The following is a 24,540-nucleotide window of genomic DNA, read 5'->3' as shown; positions in this document are numbered from 1 at the left end:
ATAGTTTTTTGAGGAACCTCCACCCTGTTTTCCAGAGCGGCTGCACCAGTTTACATTCCCACCAACCATGTAGGAGGGTGCCCGTTTCTCCACACCCTCGCCAGCATCTATAGACTCTTGATTTGTTCATTTTAGCCACTCTGAGTGGTGTGAGGGTTGCCCTTTTTTTAAAGTTTTTAAAATTTATTTTGAGTGCGAGCAGAGCAGGGGAGGGGCAGAGAGAGGGAGAAAAGAATCCCAAGCAGGCTCCACATTGTCAGCATGGAGCTCGACACGGGGCTAGATCCCACAAACCATGAGCTCATGACCTGAGCCGAAATTAAGAGTCGGATGCTCAACTGACTGAGCCACCCAGGTGCCCCTACAATGGCTGCCTTTTGAGTTAACGAGGAACAAATGAGTGTGGGAGTCCAATGGCAAAGAGGAAAAATGTCATTTCTTCAATAAGCAAACCTTTCTATGCTATAAAAAATGTTCTCCAACCAGTAAATATATATCAGCCTCTTCAAAAAAAAAAAAAACGTAAGTGAATTTAAGAAGACAGTGAATTGGGCACCTGGGTAGCTCAGTTGGTTAAGCGTCCAACTTCGGCTCAGGTCATGATCTCGTGGTCTGTGAGTTTAAGCCCTGCATCGGGCTCTGTGCTGACAGCTCAGAGCCTAGAGCCTGCGTCAGATTCTGTGTCTCCTTCTCTCTCTGCCCCTCCCCTGCGTGTGCGCTCTCTCTTGCTCGCTCTCTCTCTCTCAAAAGTAAATAAACATTAAAAATTAAAAAAAAAAAAGAATGCAGTGAAACAAACAAAAAAGTAGCATGGGCCCCTCTACCTAGAAATCTAATTCTGTAGTCCTGGGTGAAGACAAAACACCTGTATCAGAAGGAAAATGCTTCGAGAAAGAAAAACGCCTGGCTAGTAAATGAACATGGAAAGCAGGGCAGGAGTAGGTCATTGGGATGTCTACAGTGGTGCTTCTGAACGGCTTGCATGGAAAACTGTTTTTCCTGTGCTCTGAGGTAGATGGATAAGGAGGGTTGGAGAGGCTGGGGGAGAAGGCCCCGTGCCCCTGGGGCCCCCCGAGGGCTGAGGACATGGCGTCCCAGGCTCTGGCATGTGCACCCAGGAGGTGGGGGTGAGGGGTGAGGGGGCGCACTGACACCACACTGGAAGCCCATCTGGCCTGGGGGTGAAAGACAGTGGTGCCCACGTTTTGCTAGTTGGGTCTGAGACCACAGGGAGGCGGCGCGGCCATCGCGTGGTGAGCGGGCCGTTACTCCCATGAAGGCCAGGGAACTGCAGCCCTCCCTCCGCCTCGTGTGGGCTCCCGCGCCTTGATCACGCCTGACCAGACCTCCAGGCGTGTGCATGCCGCGTGGGAGAGAATCACTTCTTCTCCCCCTTCCGTGGAAAGGGCCTCTGGGAAATGCGGGTCTGGGGGCTTCCCTCGCCCCCTCTCAGGAGCCGAACTCTCGTTGCAGGGACGGCGCTCCGTACTGTGAGAAGGACTACCAGGGGCTCTTCGGGGTGAAATGTGAGGCCTGTCACCAGTTCATCACAGGCAAAGTCCTGGAGGTGAGTGACACACGGGCTCCCTTCAGAGCTGCCGTCGTCTTCCGCAGAGGTCGGCAGGACCACAAGAGAGGCTCTCGTTCGTTTTTGTTGTTGTTTTTTCACCCGTGGAGGAGAGAAAGCAGTAGTAGCTGACTGACCTCTTCGAGGTTTGACACGTGTTGTCTTTACCATCTGTTTCTACTGAATGTTCATGTGGAAGTCGGAGTGATGGGCAATTTGTCAACAGTGATAAAAGGACTCTTAGGAACTAGGGAGAAGGAAGAGGTCCATTAGACTCTTTTTATTTCTAGAAGTCAGAAACTGGGAAACAGAGCGTGTTGAGCCACATGCGTGCCTGTGTGTCAGTGTGTGGACTGTGCGTGTGTGTGTGTGTGTGTGTGTGTGTGCTTGTACATGGAGTGTGTGTGTGTGTGTGTGTGCGCACGTGCATGTGAGAGTGCATGAACTCAGGGAGCGAGGGCTCAGAACCCGAAGCCCGGAAAAGAAAGGGTGGGTGAGAAGTGAAGGCCCACACCTCCCCACCCTTAGAAAACCACATCCTGTGTGACCCAGAACTCCCCGCGGCTCGGGCCGAACCAGGGCCTGGCGGGGTCAGGTGTGACTGCCTGCTTCCGCTTTCTCAGCAGCGGTCCCCCACCCCGGCTGCTGCCCTGGGCTGAGCGGAGCCCGTCCTGTGGAATCGGGCTGGAGTTGAGGGGGAGTCCCTGCCCCACTTCTTACAGGCCTGTGGGGTGTTCACCCAATCTGATAAAAAAGAAAGGATTGCCTCGTACCCATCGCACATTTCAGGGTGGAGAATGTGCCCTGGGCAGAGGTAAGTCAGGACACCTAGCAGCTGGGAAGGCCACCAACTGGTCCTTTGGCCGCGACAGACACCAGAGCACCAGGTCCACATGACCACATTCAGACCTCCCAGCACGGTGTTTCAGAGACAGAAAACTGAGAGGCCCCCATGTCTCTGAGCAGCCTCTGTGGGATTGCACAGCAAGGTCTGGTTTAGCTTTCCTAATCCCACAGCAGGCTCCGGGGGGAGGGGGGGAGGGGCCGGGGGCAGGCCTTGCTTTCCAGGAAACACTGAGGGACCGGCATTGGCTCTATGCCAGGACCTAGTATAGCTCATTGGATTTGGGCGATAAGGAAGTGAGTGTTACGTGCACTTGCCTTTTACCCAGGGGAAGGGTGTTCCAGGAAGAGGGAACAGCCTCCCTAAAGGCCCAGAGGCAAGGACAGGCACAGCAGGGCGTGAAACAAAAAGTCAGATGGGCAGGAGCACAGGTGTGAGAGATGATGCTAGAGGAGTGGGAGAGGCCAGAGCAAGAGGACCTCCAGTGGCCTAGTCGGGAATTTGGGCTTCTTCCTAAGAATGGCGGAAGCCACTGGAGCGGTTGTAGCTGGAGCTGAACATGATTGGATTACGTTGCTGTATAAAGGATGCGTGGGAATCCCCAGATACTCATAAAACCACGTCTGTAGCGGCTCTGTTCACAACAGCCAGAAGGTGGAAACAACCCAGCGTCCATGCGGGGATGACTGGACCAACAGCATGTAGTATATACAGACAAGGAACAATATTCAGCCTTAAAACAGAAGGGGTTTTGATACCTGTTACAACACGGATGGACCTTGAAAGCATGATGCTAAGTGAACAAAGCCAGACACAAAAGGCTACATATGGTTTGTGTCCACGTAGATGAAATATCTAGAATAGGTAAATCCATAGAGACCGAGAACAGATCGGTGGTGGCCTGGAGATGGGGGAGGGGAAAAGAAGGGGAGCTTGTTGGTACCCACCTGGAGGTATGAAATGGTTTGGAACGAGTCAGAGGCGGTAAACGCACAGCGTCATGCCTGTCCGAGATGGCCGCAGACAGGGAAGCCCGCTAGGAGACACTGTAGAACTCGGGGCACAAAACAATGGGAGGGAAACCTAAGAGGAGGGGCCACCCTCCCATATAGTTGGGGGGGGGTCAAGAGGAGTTTCCATGGCCTTTCCAACAGTGGTTTTAATTGTCCGCCCAAGGGGTGCCTAGGTGGCTCAGTTGGTTGAGCATCCAACTTTGGCTCAAGTCATGATCTCAGGGTTCATGAGTTTGAGCCCCAAGTCGGGCTCTGTGCTGACAGCTAGCTCAGAGCCTGGAGCCTGCTTCAGATTCTGTGTCTCCTTCTCTCTCTGCCCTTCCCCTGCTCACACTCTGTCTCTCAAAAATAATAAGTAAACATTAAAAAGAAATAATCGTCTGCCTAAGCATGGTCAGTGCCGAGTTTTGGCCCTCCCTGCCCTACATTGCAGGAAAGCTCTTGGAGAAGACGTTGTGACCTGTCCAAAGTGCAACATGAAGTCCAGGTGGTCAGATCACAAGGGCCAAAGTGCAGTGGATATGTGCTCCCCACCTGTTCCCTGAACATGTCCTTGTCCCTCCCCGGAGGCCTAGGGGAGGGGCCCCCAGCATTTCCTTAGGAGTTCCCAAGTGTGTTCTGTGCAGGACTGAAATAAACCTGTGGAGTTGGGAGCACTTGGGAAATTGCATTTAAAAGCAATAATAATAAATTATCAGAACCATCGCGCAGATGTTCAGCTGTAGGAAAAGCGGTGGGAAGACACCGAGCGTAGCCTCCAAATTTGAGCCACGTTTATCAAAGGCGCGGATCGAAACGGCTGTCTCAGTCCACATATGCAACTGTGTTTCCCCAAAAGCGCTGAGGCAGTCGGCAGGGGGGGGGGTGTCAATGACCTCAGACTCAGTTCAACAGCTGTGAGAAGGGATATGTAAAATAAACTAGATCCAGGAACATGCCATTTTGAAGGAACATCTGCTTCCTCCAGCTCCTCCCTGGAGTGGGTGTTGGCTGTGGCTGTGAGAGCGCCCCACCAGTTTGGCCTCGGGTTTCAGCGAGGGCCTTCTGGAAGGTGGAAGCCGTGGAGGCTTTCCACACAGTGCCTCCAGATTCGGGACTTCTGGGAGTCGTTCTCACTGGCTTCATGAGAGAATCAAGACCCACCCAGTGTGTGTACTGACCTCCTCCGATGGGTGTGATCTAGAAAAATGTCCAGCCCGTGTAGCGCCCTGGCACGTGACTGCTTCTGAGTCAGCTTGGCTTCGTTACCGATGTAAAACAGGACCGGTCTCTCCGCCTTCCTTCTCAGACCCCATTGTTGCGACATGACGATTGTGAATTTGTAAATGCTGTGATCCTTGCCTTTTTGGGTTTTCTCCCCCCTCGATTTTAAAAATGTGCTACAAGGCACATAACATGAAATTTACCATCTTCATCATTTTTAAGTGTACATTTCAGTGGTATTAAATGTATCCATAATTTTGTGCAACCACAACCGCCATTTACCTCCATGATGCTTTACAGCTTGTAAAATCGAAACACTGTACTTAACACCAAACCCCCCCCCCCCCGCTCCCCTCTCCTCCTCCTGCCCTGACAACACCATCCTATTTTCAGGATGAAATCTGACAACTTCAGGCACCTCATAGAGGTGGAATCCTACAGTGTGCAGAGGTTTTGTGGGTGTGACTGGCTTATGTTATTTTGCACAATGTCCTCAAGATTCACCCAAGTTGTAGCAAGTGCCGGAATTTCCTTCCATTATGACTAAGTGATATTCCATTATATGGATATACCACAGTTTGCTTGTCCATCTGTGATCCTTATTTTTTGTTGTTGTTTTTTTTCTGATTGTTTTTATCCATAAAGATTGTAAATATATTCGTTTCTTGCATCTGCTCCAACCGTGGTGTCTTAGAAACTTCTTCGCTCACACCCAGTGTTCTAGAGGCCAGAAGTCCAAAATTGAGGTGCCGGCAGGGCCACGCTCCCTCCAGAGATTCAGAGGAAGCTCTTCCTTGTGGTGGCCTGTGGCATGACCCTGGTCTCTGCCTTCATCTTCACATGACCTTCCCTCTGTGCCTTCTCTCTATATCAACCCACCCTCTGCTTTGCTCTTGGAAGGACACATGTCATTGGATTTAGGGCTCACCCAGATAATCCAGTATGATCTCGTCTCAAGATCCTTAGCTTAGTTATTACATCTCCAAAGACCCCTTCCCCAAACATTCACAGGCTCCAGAGATTTTATGGGCCACCCTTCAAACCCACTCCAGTAAAGCTGCAAATGTATACAGGTGTCCTCCAGGGACTCCCACTAAGTACCGGAGGCGCTCTACAGCCTCTTCTCTGGGTGGTTTCGCCTGAGATGCCGCCAGATGCCCAAGGAAGCTTCGAGAAGGAGCGAGGTCACTGGGAAATGATCAAGAAGGTCCAGGCTCAGCTATGTCACTAATTTCTGAGTAATTTTGGACAGGTCATTGGGACTGTTTTTATTTCACTAGTAAAGAGAGAGGCATGTTACCTCCAAAACTCCACCCTGCTCTAAAATTCTATCTCCCTCTGTTATTCCTTTAATAGCCATAAACCCTACCGATCACATCGACTTTACAGGCTGGGTAGGGAGCCCTTGTGTGTTTTAGTGAAAAGGGCTCCACGTGATACAGAAACAGGGATTGACTCCTGCTCTGAAACTACCAACTGCTAGGCAAGTCTCTCAACTTCTTTGAGCCTCAGTTTCCAATACAAGCATTAAAATATATATATGTAAATCCAAGCCTGGGACTGCTTGACTCCAAGTTTCTTTGGCCCCTAGGATCCAAGTTCTGTAATTCTCATGTCTTTGGTCTAAGGACTCAGAGTGAGCAGTTCTTTCTTCTGGAGAGATTTTCCTGGAAACTGGCATGTAGCATACACTCAGATTGTAGCTTTCTTTATCATCAGCTGGCTTTCAAATTTGTTTTCAGCAACATGAGTCTCTTTTTTGAGAGGTCTTGATATAAATGGCACATCTTTAAAAGCTTATGCTAATTAACCTATAAATTCAGGAGCATTCTAAAGTTGTTTATAACCTGCCTTCTAATTAAGTCCAGAATCAAACTAGTGTGAAATACTAAAGTTTGCCAATAGCCTGCTATCCATCTGTACCTCTAAACTCTTCCCTGAGGCAACCTTCCTCCTTCTCTTACTTCCCACCCGTGACTGCTTCTCTCCCCTGCTCCTGCTTTAGCAGACTCATGGTGCAGGAAGCCACACAAGACTTCGGACTTCAGTCACAGATGTCAGTAGATGGCTGGCATTCCTTTGATGTGAATTTCCTTCCGTTTTTGGTGAATGGCTCTCAGAGATCTCTTATTCCAGCAAAATCCCTTTCCTGGGTATCGGAACATTGTTACCTGCCAACTTCATAAAGCAAGAAAACGGCAACAAAGTAGTTCCAAAATGAAGGCAGCACTGGGGAAGGAAGGGAGGGAGGAAGGAAGGAAGGAAATTGTCAGACTGGAAACAGAAGTGTCGAAGATAAAGGAAAAGGGTTTGTTTGTCCCATGTGCCCTCCCCTGGTCCTTGGCTGTTCTATCAGCAAACCAAGGGTGAGCTTTGCTCTCTCTGCTCTCTTGCACAGTTCCCTCCCCCTCGGGGTTTACCCAGCCACTCCACTGATCCCCTCAAGGCTAATGTGTGCATCCCTGGGGAGCTTGGCTCCCTCTGCAGATGGCTCCCCGAGCAGGCACCTGCCAGGCCACAGGCCACCGCCACCCCCCAGCCACCCGCCACCCGGGAGCCTTCCTCTTGCAGCTCTTCTCTCGGGGACAAAGCAAAGTTGTGTTGTCTGCGTTCTTACTCAGAGGAGGAAGGCAGGGCTCTGTTTTCCTTGCTTAGGTCTCATATCCTTTCCCTCCTTCCCCATGTCACACACCCAGAAAATCCGTTCTCCGCCCTGAGTGCCTTTCTTTCCACAAAGGCTGGTGGCACTTGTCTTGATGTGGCGTGGTGTTTACCGTGCTATTTGGGCGTCTGGGGACAAGTGGAGACACCCTCGCATGCAGCCTGAGACCCTTTAATGCCCTTGAGTTTCTACCTCCTCAGTGCCACTGTTGTGTCTTATCTGTTAGCTTGGGAATGATGGACAAACAAAAGGACAGGACTTAGACTTGCTTTCAACCTCTCCTGCTGAACTCCTGCGGTGAAGGAAATGGAACCACAATGTGATTCAGCCAAACCCTTTTTCCTTGGTTCTCCTAGGGATTAAAAAACAAGTGGCTTTTTTTGTTTAACTTTTTGACTGCTTTTTCATAAAGCCCAGGAATAAATGTTTATAATGTTCCTGTGAAACTAATTCATGTTATAAATTGAAGGCCCTCAGCCCCATCTTAACTTTCAGTGCAAGTATTTGAGGCATGTTATGCTGTAATAGCCAGAAGCAGGGGCCGGTCTTGTTCTGGGCTAACCCGGCATCTGGTGAGAAGAAACGCAGTTATTCTGTGGCACCTGCATGATAGATGGTCTGTCTGTCACCGCCAGAGATGTAATTTGCAAAAGAGAGACTGAAATGCCAACTCCCTCCTTCCTTACTTGGTGGATTTCACATACATGCAAAGCAAGAGAGGTGACTCACATCCACACCGAAAACTGAGTGCATCCTTTTCTTTCCCACTGTGCCCAAAGGAATTCATGCTTTCTTCCCCTTAACTCTGAACCCAAACGTTCGGGAGGATTAGTGAGAGCAAAAGGATCAGGGAATCTTGGTAGTCTTGGTTGAGATGGTCCATGTCCCAGGGGGACAGTGAAACACCACAATATCTCACTTTTATGTAATATTTGTAAAGGATTTTTTAAATGTTTATTTTATTTTTGAGGGGGGGAGGGGCAGAGAGAGAGAGGGAGACACAGAATTGGAAGCAGGCTCTAGGCTCCAAGCTGTCAGCACAGAGCCTGATGCGAGGCTCAAACCCAGGAACTGTGAGACCATGACCTGAGCCGAAGTCAGATGCTTAACTGACTGAGCCACCCCAGGTACTGCTTATATAATATTTTTAACACTTGCAAATGATCTCATAAATACTTAATTCTCACAACAGTCCTGTAAAATGGTCAAGGCAGTTACTGCTGACCTCCATTTATAGATGAGGCTACTGAGCGCCAGCAACTTGGGGGCTAATTAGTAACAGACCACGATTAAAAGCCAAGTCTGTTAGTTCTCAGAAGATAGGAACACACACACTGCTTCATGAACCACCTGGCAGGAACCATTGCAGAACATGAGTAATTAATTTGCTTCCCAATATAACCTGCCGAAGGACCAAAATTTGTCATTCCTGGTGAAATGGAGAAAGTCTGTCTCATAGTAGCCCTGTTATACATATTTTCAGGATGATAAACATTTGCTGCTTGTTTGCTTTACTTTTTTACCAGTGAGAAATGTCACTGAAAGTCAGTGACCCCTCTCATGGGGTCTATTGTACTTCTGGGCAGTCGTAGCTCCCAGTGTCCGTCTCTGCAGTCACAGCTCCCAGTGTCTCATCTATGCAGTCATGGCTCCCAGTGTTTTGTCTATGGAGTCATGGCTCCCAGTGTCTCGTCTATGCAGTCATGGCTCCCAGTGTCTCGTCTATGCAGTCATACCGCATAGCATCTTGTTTCCTTTAATCAGTCATAGGCTCCCCGAGGGCACCTGGCATGGTCCATGGAGAATAGCATAGTACAGCATAATAGTTTAGATGGATGAAGCTGTCTCAGGTTAGCTCCTCAAAGAGCTCTAGCCTAGAACTCTCCAGAGCTCAGTAGACAGACAAGAAGATCCTTTGAAGCAGGACCAATATAGGGACACTAGTCATCTTTCTGAATTTAAAACTTAACGATAAACTTGAGCTTAACAATAAACTATAGAAATGGCCTCATTTCATATATGAATTAAGGAAAATGTGGTACATCCACACAACAGAATATTATCCAGTGGTAAAAAGGGCCAACAGCACTGCTGCCCCAGGGATGAGCCTTGGAAACATGACGCCAAGTGCAAGGAGCCAAGCATAGAAAACCTCATGTATATGATTCCATCTATATGAAACATCTAGACTAGGCAAACCCACAGCAATGGAGTAGATTTGTGGTTGCCGGGGGAATGGGGAGAACAGAGAAATGGCTGCGGGTACGGGGTTTCTGTGTGGGGGTTGATGAAGACAGTCTGAAGTAGATAGTGGTGATGGTTGGGCAACTCTGAATAGACTCAAACCCATTGAATTATATACTTTTCAAAGGATGATGGTTAAAGTATGTGGATAATGCCCCAACTTAAATATGTATGTCCGTGCATATATACAGGTACGTCTGTCTGTGCAGAGACATCCAAGGTGATAGGGAGCTGGAATCCTGTTGCTCTGTTTCCTTCTCTGTGAAATGAGAACACTAATCACTGCGTCTTGGGGCTGGAGGATTTGGAAAAGAGAAGGCAGGCAAAACCGCGGGAGTAGTCAGGGAAGGTCCCTTCCTTCCCTCTCTCTCCTCCTTCCTTCCAGTCTTTGCCAATTTAACTTACTATGTAGAAGAACAGTGGGTAAAGGGCAGGAGTCGGGGATTCGAGTCAATAACTGTCTTCTTGCACCGCTGTATGCGAGGTCTTTCCCCTTCCTGAGCACTCAGACTTGTTCTCGTGCATGGCCACGGGCTGCCATTGCACAGAAATATGCCCGTGATGACAAAGTAAGACTAGGTTAATACAGAATCTTCCTGGTACAGGAGAGCGACCTCAAGTTTAAATTCAACGTATGGTGTATGCTTATTTGCAAAGAATAACTTTGGTGCCAAAATTTTGTTCCCTCCATTGTCAACAGATTTGGAATTGGCCCAGAAGGGCATAAGCACATTGACACAACAGATGATTTGAGGAAAACGCATCTGATTCACCCAAAGTTATCCTCTTTCTCCTACATCAGTGACGAAAGGAAGTGTGTTACTAGGGTAACACAGGCAGTAAAGTTTCGATATTTATGAAAAAAATCACCCCATTTCCTGTCAGCACAAATGGAAGGGCTTCCTTATCCGGAAATGACATTTTGAAAAGAATTTGTATTTTGAGTTCATTGTTTTGTGTTTCAGTGATAACTTCCGAGAGTTTAGCTTATTGCTGGTGAAATGTGCGTGGGGGTGGGGTGGGAGCGAGTGACAGTTGAACCAAGTGGCGAAATGTACCTCTTGCAGAGAAGCGGACAAGCAGTATTGAGGTTGTGCCGCTGGCCCAACACTGGGGGCCACAGATGTTAGGAGTTAGGACTTGTTCTCAGACAGATGAAATGCGCATCTCTAAAAGTAAGAGGGCGTTCAAGTCTAAAACTATATCCCCTGTGGCGTCCCGGCAACCCTCCAGCACTCAAGTGCCCTCAGCTGTTACAGCATCTTCAGAGTCTGAGGACGATTGTCATTGGTGGTATTGAACTTGAGAAATGATTAGGATCCGACAGCTGAGAGACAGCTTTCCTAGGCAGGTTACTGTCCAGCTGTGTGAGGGGATGAGTCTCCTGGTCTGGCCGGTGTTCTGGGGACAGAGGTGAGGACCGCTCAGAGTTGTCCTTTCTACTCTCCAGGACCCTTCCTGGGCCTCAGAGGCGCTCATGTGTCTGCTCTCTCACAGACCCAGAGCTCCAGCTGTTGCTCTGTGCCCCCATCGTGCCCACGTGACCTGCTCCCATCCCCCACACTGGTCACGGTTTCTTTTATCCCTCTTAACCCAAAGGATGATCATAACCTTTCTTCTAAGTGATTGATTCCAAGGTGTCTCACCTACCCTACACAGGTGACCTGCAGTGAATGCCAAGGTAATTTCTGTGACCTTCTCTTGGTGGAGGAGAAAAAGAGTATCATCTTGGGCAAAGTGTATCAGTACACAAAAGATAAATGGGGACCCGCAGTGCTGTGAGGGCCACGGAAGAGGCACACTCAGTGAATGCCCTGGGTTTTAAAGAAATTCCTGTCACCTAGTAGAAAAGCAGTCAGCTTTAGATTTTGAGGCATGGGTAGTTATACACCAGGGCAAGTGGGAAATTCATGTCCATTTGCTGTTATTACTGAAGTCTTAGGTCAGTTTTTTTCTAGCTTTATTTCTCTGGCTTAAATGTATGATTTGATTTTACTGCTTGGTTTCATAGGCTATTTTCTATTTCAAATCATTTTTTGTAAGTAGTCAGGTTATAAATTTTAACAAATTTAAAAAAATACTTTCCATTACAGCCTAGCATTACTTTACTTTGATTACGATGACAACTGGCTTTTTTGGGCTCACCTGGACCCACTGCCCACCTGAAAGATCATCCCCATTAGAAAATGCTTGCCGTCCCCATGGATCTGCCTATCTGGCCAATGGCGGATGGCAAGGGGGCCCAGTGGCTCTCTACACCCTTTCCCCTGGAGGCTGGGCTGTGCCCCCGGTGGGCATTACAACAGTCCTTTGGGTCTCAATCCATCTTCTCTAGCTTCCGGATTCATGGCAATTCAGACAAAAGGTGACATTTCAAGCTACCTCTGCTCTAGTTTGTCCTAGTGCTTTTGTCGACAAGGCCTCTCGCAGTGAGCATTGAACTTGGGGGCATACACTGAAAAATGGCACCATCCAAAAGTCACTGGTACAGCTTCCATACTGGGCATAGCTTTGTCTAAGGACGGATGTGAAATTTGCCATGAAGCCCAGGAGATGAGTGCTCCGGGGCACATGGAAACATTTGGCCCCAAGCAGCAAGGCTGCCCTCCTGTCTGTCCTGTTGGGAACAGGCTTGCTTCTCTTCTGTTTTCCACCTGAACGTGCTTGCTTCCTGGACCTCACGGCTTCCCACCTTGTGAGGGATGTCATGCCAATTCCAGCAGATGGACCTGCTTAGGGCTTGCCAGTGAATCAGGAAGTGAGGGTTAGGGCTGGGGCCCATGCAGCCCAGCGGAAACGAACCGGTACAGTAATTCCTCCCCCAAAAGGACACTTTGGAGTGGCCTTACAAATGAAAACTATTTATAAACTACCTATTGCAGGGCTCTGCAGCCAAACTCAAAACTGTAGGCTTCTTGGAGACATGGAGAGAATCTGGAATCACCTCAAATAGATCCCTATGCTCTTCCTTTGAGTCTTGATTCTTTATTTTCTTTCCCAAATCACATCCATATGTATGGACAAGACGTAAGTCAACAGGAAAGCCTTCACATTAGCGCTCAACAAGGGCTGTCCAACCAGGCAGACTTCCCAAACCCGTTGACTCCACATGGTGATTATCTTGGGCCCTTTTTACTTGGAAACTCACAAATTTGGAAATCAGCTTGGCAAATTGGAAGACGAAACATCTTCTTTTTCCCTGTCCCGTAAGAGAGAGGGGTAGTTAAGTAAAATCTGAAAGAGGGACCGATACTCTAAATATAGGACAGTAGAAAGAAAATATCGGGATCAGTGCTCCCACTTCTGATGCCCCGGTACTTCTAGCCATGACTGAGAACCCAAGTGAGTTTCCCCTTTGCCTTTGCGAGGAGGAGCTTTTCAGTCCTCAGGCAAACAGTCGACTGCCGATGTCCCAAACACGGACGAAGTTCTGGGGCACAGAAGTACAAGGTATAGTCCCTGACTGCCAGGGTTTTAAGGCGAGGATCCTAAAACCATTGTGCTTAAGAATCACCTGGATTCCTGGTGTAAAGTGTGGATGCCCAGGCCTCACTCAGAAATTCTGATTCCGGGGACCCAGGCTCGGGCCCAGGAATCTGCATGTTAACATGCCCTGCTCTGGGTGGTTCTGGGGTGGAGGGGGAGGAGAGGGAAGCACGTGGTAGGGCAGCAACAAATCCCACGGGGAGAAACTGGCCCTACAAGGGTATGGTGAAGACACATTCCTGGAGTCTTTTGCTCCTTGAAAGAAAAATGCACTAAAAAACGCTCTCTAATTATTATAATGGGAAATCCAGTAGCTTCCTCTTCATTTTAGAAGCACCGTTTCATGGCTAAAAACCTTACATTTCTTGAACAATGTTTGGAATTGCCTCCAAACCAGCTTAGAGAGATTCCACACATACCCAAGGGGTCTTTTTCTGGCTGATTTTATGGGCAAATAATCTCCATGAAAAATTTCCCTAAATTACTTCAGTCGCATTGAAAACGACAAGAGTTGGAACAGAATTCAGGCCTCGTCCTGAGGGAGGGGTACCTAAGAAGTGCTGTGCTCTCACGGTGGGAGGTTTCTGGCTCCTTCTCTCTGTTCACATATATGAACGGCCTGTAGCTTCACCTTCTGTCACTGGCTCATCGGAATTTCCGCAGAATGGCTTAGTTGGCGGGGAGGTTATGTGTACAGACTACCTGGAATATAGAAGGTATCTATTGATTTTTTTTGTCTTCCAAAGAGAGAAAGCACAATGCAAAGTGTACCAAAACTATGAATCAAAGGAGCTTGATAAGCAAGGTTGTTTTTTGGTCACACTTCCCTCAAAAAAAAAAAAAAAAAAACCCGAAAATAAAATTCTGAATAACGATGGGAATCCAAATCAAGCTGCCCTCAGTTTGCACAAAGTAGAGTTCAGAATACAGGCCTCCAGCGCAGCGACTGGAGGGAGCAGGTGGCCCGCTGTTTGATCCCAGGGTTCAGTGGATCACCTTCCCCTCCTCCCAGCCCCAAGAAAGAAACTTCAAAAGCCTGCGGAGCTGGTTTCAGTACAAGCCTCTGTCTCAGGGACAATCACTGTCAGATCTGTGCTGCAGCAATAGTTCAGTGACTGTGAAGGAATGGTACTTTCCCCCCAACCTGCCTTCAAACTAAGAAGAGCTCCCCCCTCCTTTCCGTGGGAACTTGGACTGGCCCGTAGTGGTTTGCTGGTGTGTGTGTAACTAGCAAGGACTGCGCAGGGAGGGAGGCGTGAGAACGCCGGCCCGGTCTGTTCTGTTTTCCGGGTGTCTCTGGAGAGATGCCGGTACGCCTTCCCCTGGCTTCCTAGAGAGAAGCCCGCGTAGGTGACCCGGGCGGGCAGGGAGCCCCCCGCCTGTCGGGGCCGAGGTCTGGCATTTGCAAGCCTCTTGCCGTGTTCTGAGTTTGGAGCCCAGAGGCGTTCCCAGCTCAGCGCAGCAAAGGAGCAGAAACAGAAGAAAAACCCTGGCGTCAGGTAAAGCAGGCAGTGCACCAGGCGTCCTTTGCTTTGCAGGGCAGACGCGCGGTTCCTGGCTTCCGTGCGTCCACAGAGACCCGGAGGCTCCCACAGATGGGCCCTGCTTGATGCTGGCGACGGAAGCCACTTGCATTGGCCTGAGATACATTTTACTTAAACTTCTTGTTTTTCTTGTGATACAAAATGAACTACAGAGCGTTTTTTCATTGATACAGCGCTAAAGAGCAGGAAAAGCAGGTTATGTGAGAATTAACAGTGTGTTTTTTCAGGCTACTACCCCCACCATTGAAAGGGGAGTGTTTCCAGATATTTTGGGGGGGGTTGTCTGTGGCTTGTGGAACTCTGTGGAATTTATATTTGAGATGAAAGGGTTTGGAATCCTGTTTGGGCGATTTGGTGGCACAGAGAATTGAGTAGATTTGTCTGTTACTATAAATGTGTGGGTATTTTTTTTCTTTAAGAGTTCCCTGTGAATGAAAGTGAGGAAGCAAAATGGTTGGGGATTATTCCTATTTTGTTATGGCTACAGATTGAAAAAGCTCAATCATGACCTGTCCCACCATCTTTGAGCACGAAATGTAAGCAGCCTAGAGATTCTTTCTCGGCTGAAAATAGTGTTCCTGTGTATTAAACCATGCTCTGAAGTTTATTTTTTTAGGGAAAAGTTTTAAAGTATGTTGTGCTAGCTCTAAAGAAGGAATGAGGCAAGAAAAATCTTAACTGTGAAAGACATCAATTTATGATTGTGGAAAAGGGGAGAGAAAGAGTCTAGCCACACCCCGACAGGAGAGTGGTCACTCTACAGCCAAATCTATCACTTAACTGGGCTTGGGGATCGAAAAGAAATTTGAGCCTCTTTTGCCCAAGACTGCCTCACAAGGAATGTTAAGAGGATGTGAAGTTATTTAGATTATCCAAACAGGTTCTGACAAGTAAGTGAAAATAACTCATTAAACTATAATTGTTGCCATTCTGTAATGGATCAAAAGGCTTGTTGAGTCACGACGTACTTAGAGAATAGGTGAATTTGCCACGGCTCATTGGTGTAAATTACTTTGGAGAAGGATTTTTAAGACGAAGTATGCCACCTTGCCAAGCCTCTCCTTAGAGCTCTTTGAATGTGTGTTTGGACCAAATGTTTTCAAGTGGGTGCTTAGGCATTTTTCTGTGTCAGTGAGTCTAACTCTTCCATCAGAGCCTTATCCAACAGACTCAGGGAATATTGTGTTGGGACAAGAGTTCTGCGGGGTTTCCCCTCCAACTAAATACTAGCTCATTTAAAAGGACAGCAGAGTCCAAACTACTCGGTACCTGCATCCCAACCCTACAGAGGGACCATCATGATTTTGCCTTCTGTAGACCAGAGTTCCTCAGCCTCAGCACCATTTTGGATGGAATGATTCTTGGTTGTGGAGGACGGTCCTGTGGAATGGTTAGCAGCATCCCTGGCCTCGACCCATTACTGGCCATACACTTCCCCCCAAGCTGTGACAACCAGGAGTGTCTCCAGACGTTGCCAAGCGTTCCCCACAGGGCAAAAGCGCCTGCCGGTGGAACCACTGCCGTAAAGAAACCACTCTGGAGGCCAGCTACCGCGGAGAGGAAGAGAGGGCTTTGAAGAGAAAGGCCAGACCCCGAGGGAGGGTGCTTGGGTCAAACGAAGGGTGACAGGACAGATACTTTGCCCGGATCATGTTGGTTTTTATTTTCTTCTGCTTTTGTTTGAAGCCACATCCTGGGCTGGGCGGGGAAGCAGGGGTTAAACGCTGTTCTGGATATATATTCTTCCTCTCCTGGTCGCCCTCCTCGTGATCCCTTATGGGCCTTGTCAGACACACTGCCTTGGTTGCATAGTAGTCAGACTTCTCTTAAGTGAATCTCATTTTAAGTGCATCCCAGGAATGCACTATTTTCTGAAAAGGAATCCCATGTAATCACCCACTTTATAAAGCAAATAATTACCCCTAACTTATCAAGTCTGCAAATATAGGTTTTTTGATATATGAGCGTTGAGTAAATCTGAGCACACCTATTTGGGGTTTTTTTTTTTTTTTTTTGGAACCTGCCGCTGAGCGCTTTTGTTTCTCTTTCTTTTCCCCTTCTGTTCCAATGGGTCTCAAGTCTTCTGGTTTTCTAGAAATTAGGTTTCTTTGGTTGATGAAATAGAATAGTCACAGCTTTTTTCCTACTCAAAGATAACAGTAAAGTCCATGGCTGGAATTTCTTTTCATTAAAAAAAAATTTTTTAAGTTTATTTATTCTTGAGAGAGAGAGAGAGCGAGAGCGAGCATGTGCACATGAACAGGAGCAGAGAGAGAGGGAGAGAGAATCCCAAGCAGGCTCTATACTGTCAGCACGGAGCCTGATGCTGGGGTCAAACTCACAAACCGTGAGATCATGACCTAAGCCAAAATCAAAAGCTGGGCGCTTAACCGACTGAGCCCCCAGGTGACCCTTCATTTAAAATTTTTCTTATACCTTTAGTGTAGGTTGCTGCCTGTGTACTCCCAAAGGTTAACAGATTTCAAAATGAATGAAGTTGCAGTAAACGAATACTGATACAAAACATATTGAACAGCAAATCTCCCATAGTTCCACTCTACTTCTTTTGGTAGACCCGTGTTCGATTTCATAAGTATACGTTCATAACCTCATAAAATACTTTTCTTACAAACAAATTATACGTGTTATATTTTTATGGCGTTTCTCCAAGAACATGATACGTTGCATTGAGCACCGAGACTTCCTGGAGCTCCTACTCAAACAGGATGAGACCGGTTACTCTGGGGCACAGTCCCCTAAAGCCCAGCTGGGGTAGGGGGCAGCACTTGGCATTGGCCGAAAATATCAGGAAATGCCTCTGCTAGTTGGATTCCATTCTTGGTGATAGGGTTGGACTGGCCATGGCATTATCAACAAATGATGTTTTCTGCTTTTCGATTCCAAAGCAAACCTTCCTTTTATCTCTGAAACCTTCCTTTTACCTGCACCTAGGGGTGCCAATGTATCATACACATGTACTCTCTTGGAAACATTTTCTCATTATTAAAATTCACCGACGCCCCCTCCCTCCAATTTACTAGACCTGAGATCCATGAGCACAGAGAATGCTAGTAATTTAGGTCCACTTTATCTCCAGGATATGACACAGTATCTACCCCTGTTGGTTGCTCAGTAGTTGATGAATACACATGTGAATGTCAATGATTTCCATAGAAAGACCACCCAGCAGCTTGGTCTGTGAGAAGCTCACGTGCCGTGTTCACATAGTCTGTATTTTTTTCAAAAGGATAAATCCAATCCCTATGAGAGCAGCTTTTAATGTTTGAGGGACCACCAGCGGAATCTTTTAAGAATGCAGGGAAAGTGGGTCTGTGTATTATAGAATATGGAATGGGGGAGCTTTATACATGTTTCTTCATGAGGCCCAGAAATTCAGCTTCTGCTATTTTTAAAAATTCCACCTGCTAAAGCTGCCACATGGATTTGATGACCTAAAAAGCATAACCAAAGTTTGATCCAAAGGCGTGGTATTCTCAGCCTCTTTGTTGAAAACTATCCAGTCCAAAGAAAGAACTTGTAGATCACAAATGAAAAAAATCTACCTGCTGTACTCTGTGTATCCTAACCTGAGGTCTTCAAGGATGGGATGTGTCTCCTAGGAAACCGGACCGGTTCTGCTCAAAGAGCCCCCATTTCCTGAACCAGCTGTCAGGACATGGGGTGTCCAGATGAGGCAGGTGGCTTGACTGGGGGAGATAAGGAGCCTGAAGGTGGTCTTCTTGCAGCAGTGTGTATACTGACCCCGGCTCTACTTTTCTAAGAGAAGCCCTTGAGTCCGTATGAGCAAGAACGAGTCTTACCAGAAGCTTAAGGTGTGGCCTTGGGGGAGAGGGGACCCCAGTAAAAAAGGAAGCACACCGGCCACTCCTCTTGCTCACCAAGCCCAGAGCAATTTGGGCAAGTATGTGCCTGTGTCCTCCTCAGCGTTACTTTGCATCGGGGTCGTGTTTTGCTCATAAACATTAGATGAAGCAGAAATGTTTGCTTATACTTAAGACTGCTTTTATCTTTCCCTCCTGCTAAATAATCATTTTGTTAGTCTCGGTTCTCTGCAGCTGGCTCCGTGCATCCGTGCTTATATCCGCTTATATCCGTAGGCCTTGTCCAAATAAACAGACTTGAAAGATAAAGAAATGTGTTCTGCAAAGTTTAGAACATCCTCTAGCAGAGAGTTTAAGCCGGGCTTTCTGCTTTGTTTTGGCAGCTTGTTTAGGATGCAAAGTGTATCTGGTTCTGGCAATAGATTAAAGAAGGTGTTGGTTCTTACATAACAAAGTTGAGGCTCTAAAGACTAGGGGGGAGGGAGGGTAGATTTCCAGGCTTCCTCTGTGTTTTTTAAAGAGTTTGAAAGCATTTTCTAAAATGTTATCGACTGGCTATTTCATTTTGACTTGAACCTCAGAATTATGAAAACCTATTGAAAAATCTTATCTCGGCTTACCCAGCCCTCTGTGATTAAGCTCCTGGTCACCTACATCTGTCCCCCTCATCCACACCAGCCCCCCTGGCCGCCTCTCTGTCCCCCAGGCACTTGCTCTCTCCATCTCAGGTTGTCCCTCCGCCTGAAACATCCTCCACCAACGTCTTGGTGTCCCCATTATTCATCCAACCTGCCTGCCATTCCTTAAAAAGCCCCCCGGACCACCCTGTCTGCAGCGGCCTTCACCTCCAACCTCCAGATCACTTTCTACCCCTGGACCTGCTTTTTCTTCATGACACTCCCCACACCCCCACCGCCATGATCTGAAATTCTTCTGTTTGTATACCTGTCTGCTGTCTGTCACCTGTTTCTAGACTGTAAACTTCCTGACAGGTGCAGCCATATCCCCAGCACCTATAACATTATCTGACAGAAGGTAGGTGCCCAATAAGTGGGCAGGTGGATGGGTGAATGGGAAGGGATAGTGGGAGGAAGGGCTATCTGCCTAGTAAATGCTGCTCCTCTTTAAATCTAAGTGTCCCACTTCTGTGATGTCTCTCTGACTTTCCTGCATAGTAGTGTTGGATAACTTTCTCCCTAACACCCACCCCGCTTGGTGCATAACTTCGTAGTATTACCCTGTTGTAGGCACTGTTTCTGGGTCAGTCACCGCTCTGCAGGGTAAGCTCCTGGAGGACAGAAGTTTCTGATAAAGGTCAGTTATGGCTGTAGTTACTATTATAAACCTTATTGCCTTTGTAACTTTATAAACCTGTCTCATTCAAGTCCTTTTGCCAACTCTGGGCGTGGTAGTCTATGAGTTTCACTCTCATCTTTGGTTTGCAAATGACAGAACTGAGGCTCGGAGCCGCTGCCTGATGGGATACACGTGATTCCTGGCAGGGTCAGAATTTGAATCCAAGATGTCTGGCTTCAAAGCCCCGATTCTATGTCCTGTGTCTTCTCGGCAGGTGTCTGACCCACTGGTCCGCCATATTTTCCAAATGAAGGAAACCTAAGACTTCACCTTCTCTCTCTCTTCCTTATTGTTTGAGCTTATAAATGTTATTTATAATATCTATAATTTTATATAAATATCCTACTATGAGCTTATTTCTTCATCTCTAAGGATGGCTAACTTGCATATCATGTCACTTCATTTTAACTGGCAACTTGATTGGTTGTTTAAATTCCCATTTTTCTTATGTAACTAAATCTATCAGTAAAAATTTCGGCTGCCATTGAGTCACAATGCGTACTCTAGCCGAGGGGTCCCTCTGGGAAGCCCTGATAATCGCCTTCCCTTCCTTGGCTATCCACATCACACTGATCTCCCTCAGCTTTAAAACATAAAGCTTATATTGAGAAAAACACCATCAATAGAAATTTTTGTGAAAATGATTAGGAAAAAGCCTAAAATTTTTTTAAAATATCAGCATTTCTTCTGTATTTTTCACATAAGCAAGTGCTTCCAATTGTCTGGTTTTCCTCGTCTCGACACCAGTCTTTGTGAGTTGGGTTGGCCCCAGGAAGTTCCGCGGCTGAAGTACAAAGCCAAGATCAGAAGCCTTTGCTGACATAGAAATGTAATTCTCGAAGCCCGTTCTAAGATGGTAAAACTCTGGTCTCTACGTAGAGCTGAGGTGGGAATCGTTTACCGTGCTCACACCCAGAGGTTTCCACGTCTGTGGTGTGAGTCTCCGGGTGGAGCGTAGGCAGCCTGTGCTGGTGTGACAGGTGCGGGTCCCTCGTTGTCTGACAGCTGCATTTCCCAGCACAGGACACGTCCTGATGACAGCTCTAGGAGCTCAGAGGCTGCAGCCTCATCGGGCTGGTCCGTCAAAGCTTTCCTTGGCGCATTACCAAGTATCACCCAGGTTTGGGCCAGCCCAGCTGGTTCCCTTTTTCCTCAGTGGGAGGCATGATAAGCAGGAAGGTGGTGCCCACATGCAACCCGTGGATGTGACAAAACTCCAAAGGCCCTTCAGCACCTGGATAGGACCGCTGAGTGCTCAGCTGTGGCGCGTACTGCATCTGTGGGTGAATCCCAGTGGGTCATCCAGCTTCTCTATCCATCGCAAAGTGAACAGCCACCTACTGGCCCTTTGACCATCCCGAGCGAGGCTGGGGGCACTTTGACTTCTTAGCAGTTTCTCAAGTGGCATATTGGCTTCGGATATGCTCCCTAGTAAATGTCCTGTGATTTGCAATTTAACTTCCTGGGCAATGAGAGTATTAGAAAGCAGTTTCTGACTGGTTAGTTGTTGACTCTGTGCCACTCCCAGATCAGAGCCGTTTGGTAATTAGGGCCTTGCCTAATCTGAACTCACACCAACATGAGCTGCAACCCAGTTGGCTGGGTCCCAGACTTGGCCTTGCAGTCTTGTTCTGAGCAGGAATTACCTTTAACATAGAAAAGCAGTTTGAGAAGAGATCTTTCCTTAGTGGGCCAGGGGGTAAGGATTTTCACCTTCGTGGACCATATCGTTTCTGTCTCAGCTAATTCGGTCTGCTGTGTAAGGCCAAAGCAGTCGCGGACACCAGGTAAATAGTATGCATTCCAATAAAGCTTCATTTACTAAAGCAGGTTGTGAGCCACAGGCCACAGTTTGCTAACCCTGGTATAAGGCAAAAGTGAACATCCTCCATTCACCCCCAACCCCACTCCCCAGAGGTGGCTGTTGTCCAGAGTCTAGTCTGTTCTCCCTCGCCAGGCATCAACATGTATACAAATATGGGGTTTAGTCACATACATTTGGTCCCACAGAATGTATAGTTCTGTACCTTGCTTTGCTCCTGTTTCCCACACACGGATAAACATGGAAGGGTATACATTCTTTTTTATACAAATATGACCACGTTGTGCATATTTTCCTACAGTTTCCTTTTCTTCTCTTGGCAGTGGCTCAGAGTCACTGCTTACCGGTGTATGACTCCTTTTTAAGGGGTACATAGTAGCCTCAATCTTTACCTTCCACCAAACAATACAAAAGAATAAACATACATGTAAATAAGTACTGGCCAGTGGTCAAAGGTGAGGTCTTGTTTGCTTCACATGGACCCGTGTGTTTGGTGACACTCCATGTTAGCCTTTCTAATGGGGGGGATGGCTTTAACCCAAGGTACTCCCAGCCCAGCACCCTATCCACGTGGTAAGTTAATTAAATCGTTTTGCAGAACAATGAAGGGTTCAGAGCAAGTTTTAGAGTTAGAATCGTCATTGATTATGAGATTTCTGTGATATCTTGAAAAATCCAAGTGGTTTGTAATGCTGTAGACTGTGAGTCGTGAGCAGGATAGACCCACGCCACACATTCTGCTCCGCCTTTAGGTCTATGCATTTAGAGATGCCCTGTGTTCGTTTCCCAGAGCTGCTGCAACAGAGTGCCACAAACCTGGTGGCTTAAAACAACAGAAACTTTGGGGCACCTGAGTGACTCGGTCAGTTAAGCATCTGACTTCGGCTCAGGTCGTGATCTCGTGGTCCAGGAGTTTGAGCCCCATGTCGGGCTCTGTGCTAACAGCTCAGAGACTGGAGTCTCTTAGCTTCAGATTCTGTATCTCATCTCCCTTTCTCTCTGCCCTTTCCCCACTCACACTCTGTCTTTCTCTCTTCCTCAAAAATAAACATTAAAAAAAATTGAAAACAAAACAAAAACAACAGAAACTTCTTGTCTCACAGTTCTGGGAGCCAGACAGCTGAGATTAAGGTGGAGGCAGGTGTTGGTTCCTTCTAGAAGCTCTGATGGAGCTCTCCCATCCCCAGCTCTCTCCTAGCCTCTGATGGCCTCCAACGGTCCTGGCCATTCGTTGGCTTGCGGACACATCTTTCCAATCTTTGGCCTTCCTCTCTGCATCTCTGCCTCTGTCTCCCCTTCTCTTGTCACTGGATTTGGGGCCCACCCGTATCCAGGATGACCTCATCGCAAGATCCTTTTCTTAATGGCATCTGCAAACACCCTTATTCCCAAGCAAGATTACCTTCTGAAGTTCCAGGTGGACATATTTTGTGAAGACCACATTTCAAGCTGCTCCCGTGTTCTCTATCTGAAAACCGGTGTTCTTCCTTGTCAGGCTCTTCCTCCTGTTTGTGGGGAAAGGGGCAGAAGCCTTATTCTCATCCTCACAAGCAAGGACAGCCTGGCTGGGCGCCAGGGGTGGCATCTGCTGTCAGTCACTTAGAAATCTAAAATCAGCTGCCGAAAACCACCAGCCAGAACTGCAGGGCTTCTAGGAATTTTCTTACAGAGTTTAGCAAAATGAGAAGCTAATGAGAAAAGCGTTTGCATGTCTGATGGTCTAACTGAAAAGGAAGCAGAAGGAAACTGTCTTCTGTAATCCCCAGGGGTTCTTAGTTCAGTGGGTGCCGGCTTTCCCTGAAAGTAGCCAGCACTATTGTTGAGTTCCGAAGTTCAAATCCAGCGTGCGGCCTGGATACCCAATACCCACGTTTGTATAATGTGCATACGTTTTATTTGTATAATTTCTCAGGAGAAAGTACTATTAATGCAGAAATAAAAGACTGTGCCTGGGTGTGTGATCTGCTTTTAAGAGTTTGACGGAACATCTCTGTAACTTGGGAACAAGACACAAGGCACTTGGATGCAAAAAGGGTGTAATTTTTAAAATTGAGGAATGCCTTTGCACCTTTGGTCACAAGTGACAGAAACTGCCCCTCAAAGCAGCTGGATCAGTGTCCTGGGGCCGCCGTTACAAAGTACTGCAAAGTGGGAGGGGCTAGAAAACGGCAGAAGTCTATTCTTCCACCGTTCTGGGCGCTGGAGGTCTGAAATCAGCGCCGTGGCAGTGCCAGGCTGTCCCAGGCCTCCGGCGAGGATCTTCTTGCTTTATCCAACTCTTCGTAGCCCCAGGCATTGGTTGGCCTCTGGCAACATAGCTCCAGTCTTTGCCTTCTTTCTTGTCACTTGGCATCCTCTCCTTGTTGAGCTCTCTTTCCTCCTCTGATGAGGACATCGGTCCTATTGGATCAGGGCCTACTCTTCCTCTTCTTAACTGATTACATCTGCAACCACGCTCTTTCCAAATAAGGTCCCATTCTGAGGCATCGGGGATCAGACTTTCATAATTATCTTTTCAGGAAACAGTTCAACCCATAACACCAGTTAAAGCAGAAGGGGACCAGCATCTCCAAGCTGGGGGAGGGGGACAGAAATGGCCAAACCTGGGCCTCAGGCGCCATCGGCATGCCCTCAGCTTTGCTGGCTTGTCTCTGAGTGTGCATTCGTGCCCCCTGCGTGGAAAGGACAAGGCTGCGGCCACTCAGAGCTGTTCCACTTCTGTGGCAGGGGCACCTCTCTCCCCTGCTCACATCGGGAAGTCCTGGGGAAGGTTCCGCTGCAGTGTGGCCACCTGTCCAGCCCTGACCATTCGTCGTGGCCAGAGGTAGCCACAGAGAAAATGGCAGCTCCTGTGTCTGGAGCTGGCACAGGAATGAGGCTCCCCCTTCACCCCCCCCCAAAAAAAAACAGGGCAGCCTTGACATGACCACAGGGAGGATTGTGAGCCCAGGGTAGCT

The 24,540-nt window shown here is 47.7% G+C and overlaps 1 protein-coding gene across 21 annotated transcripts in view; it reads left to right on the top strand.

The window, feature by feature from the left end:
• The window catches only part of ABLIM1 (actin binding LIM protein 1), a 293,495-nt gene that overhangs the window by 198,241 nt on the left and 70,714 nt on the right, over window positions 1-24,540 (top strand). For all 21 annotated transcript variants that reach the window (XM_029932620.1, XM_029932624.1, XM_029932618.1 and 18 more), the window contains exon 6: window positions 1,474-1,567. In XM_029932620.1, the coding sequence (XP_029788480.1) occupies window positions 1,474-1,567 (94 nt within the window). The remainder of the gene's footprint in view (window positions 1-1,473; window positions 1,568-24,540) is intronic.

Source organism: Suricata suricatta, chromosome 2, assembly GCF_006229205.1.
Source record: "Suricata suricatta isolate VVHF042 chromosome 2, meerkat_22Aug2017_6uvM2_HiC, whole genome shotgun sequence".
Classification (NCBI taxonomy): Eukaryota; Metazoa; Chordata; class Mammalia; order Carnivora; family Herpestidae; genus Suricata; species Suricata suricatta.
Note: the sequence above shows the minus strand (reverse complement) of the source record. Positions and strands in the feature narration are given on the sequence as shown.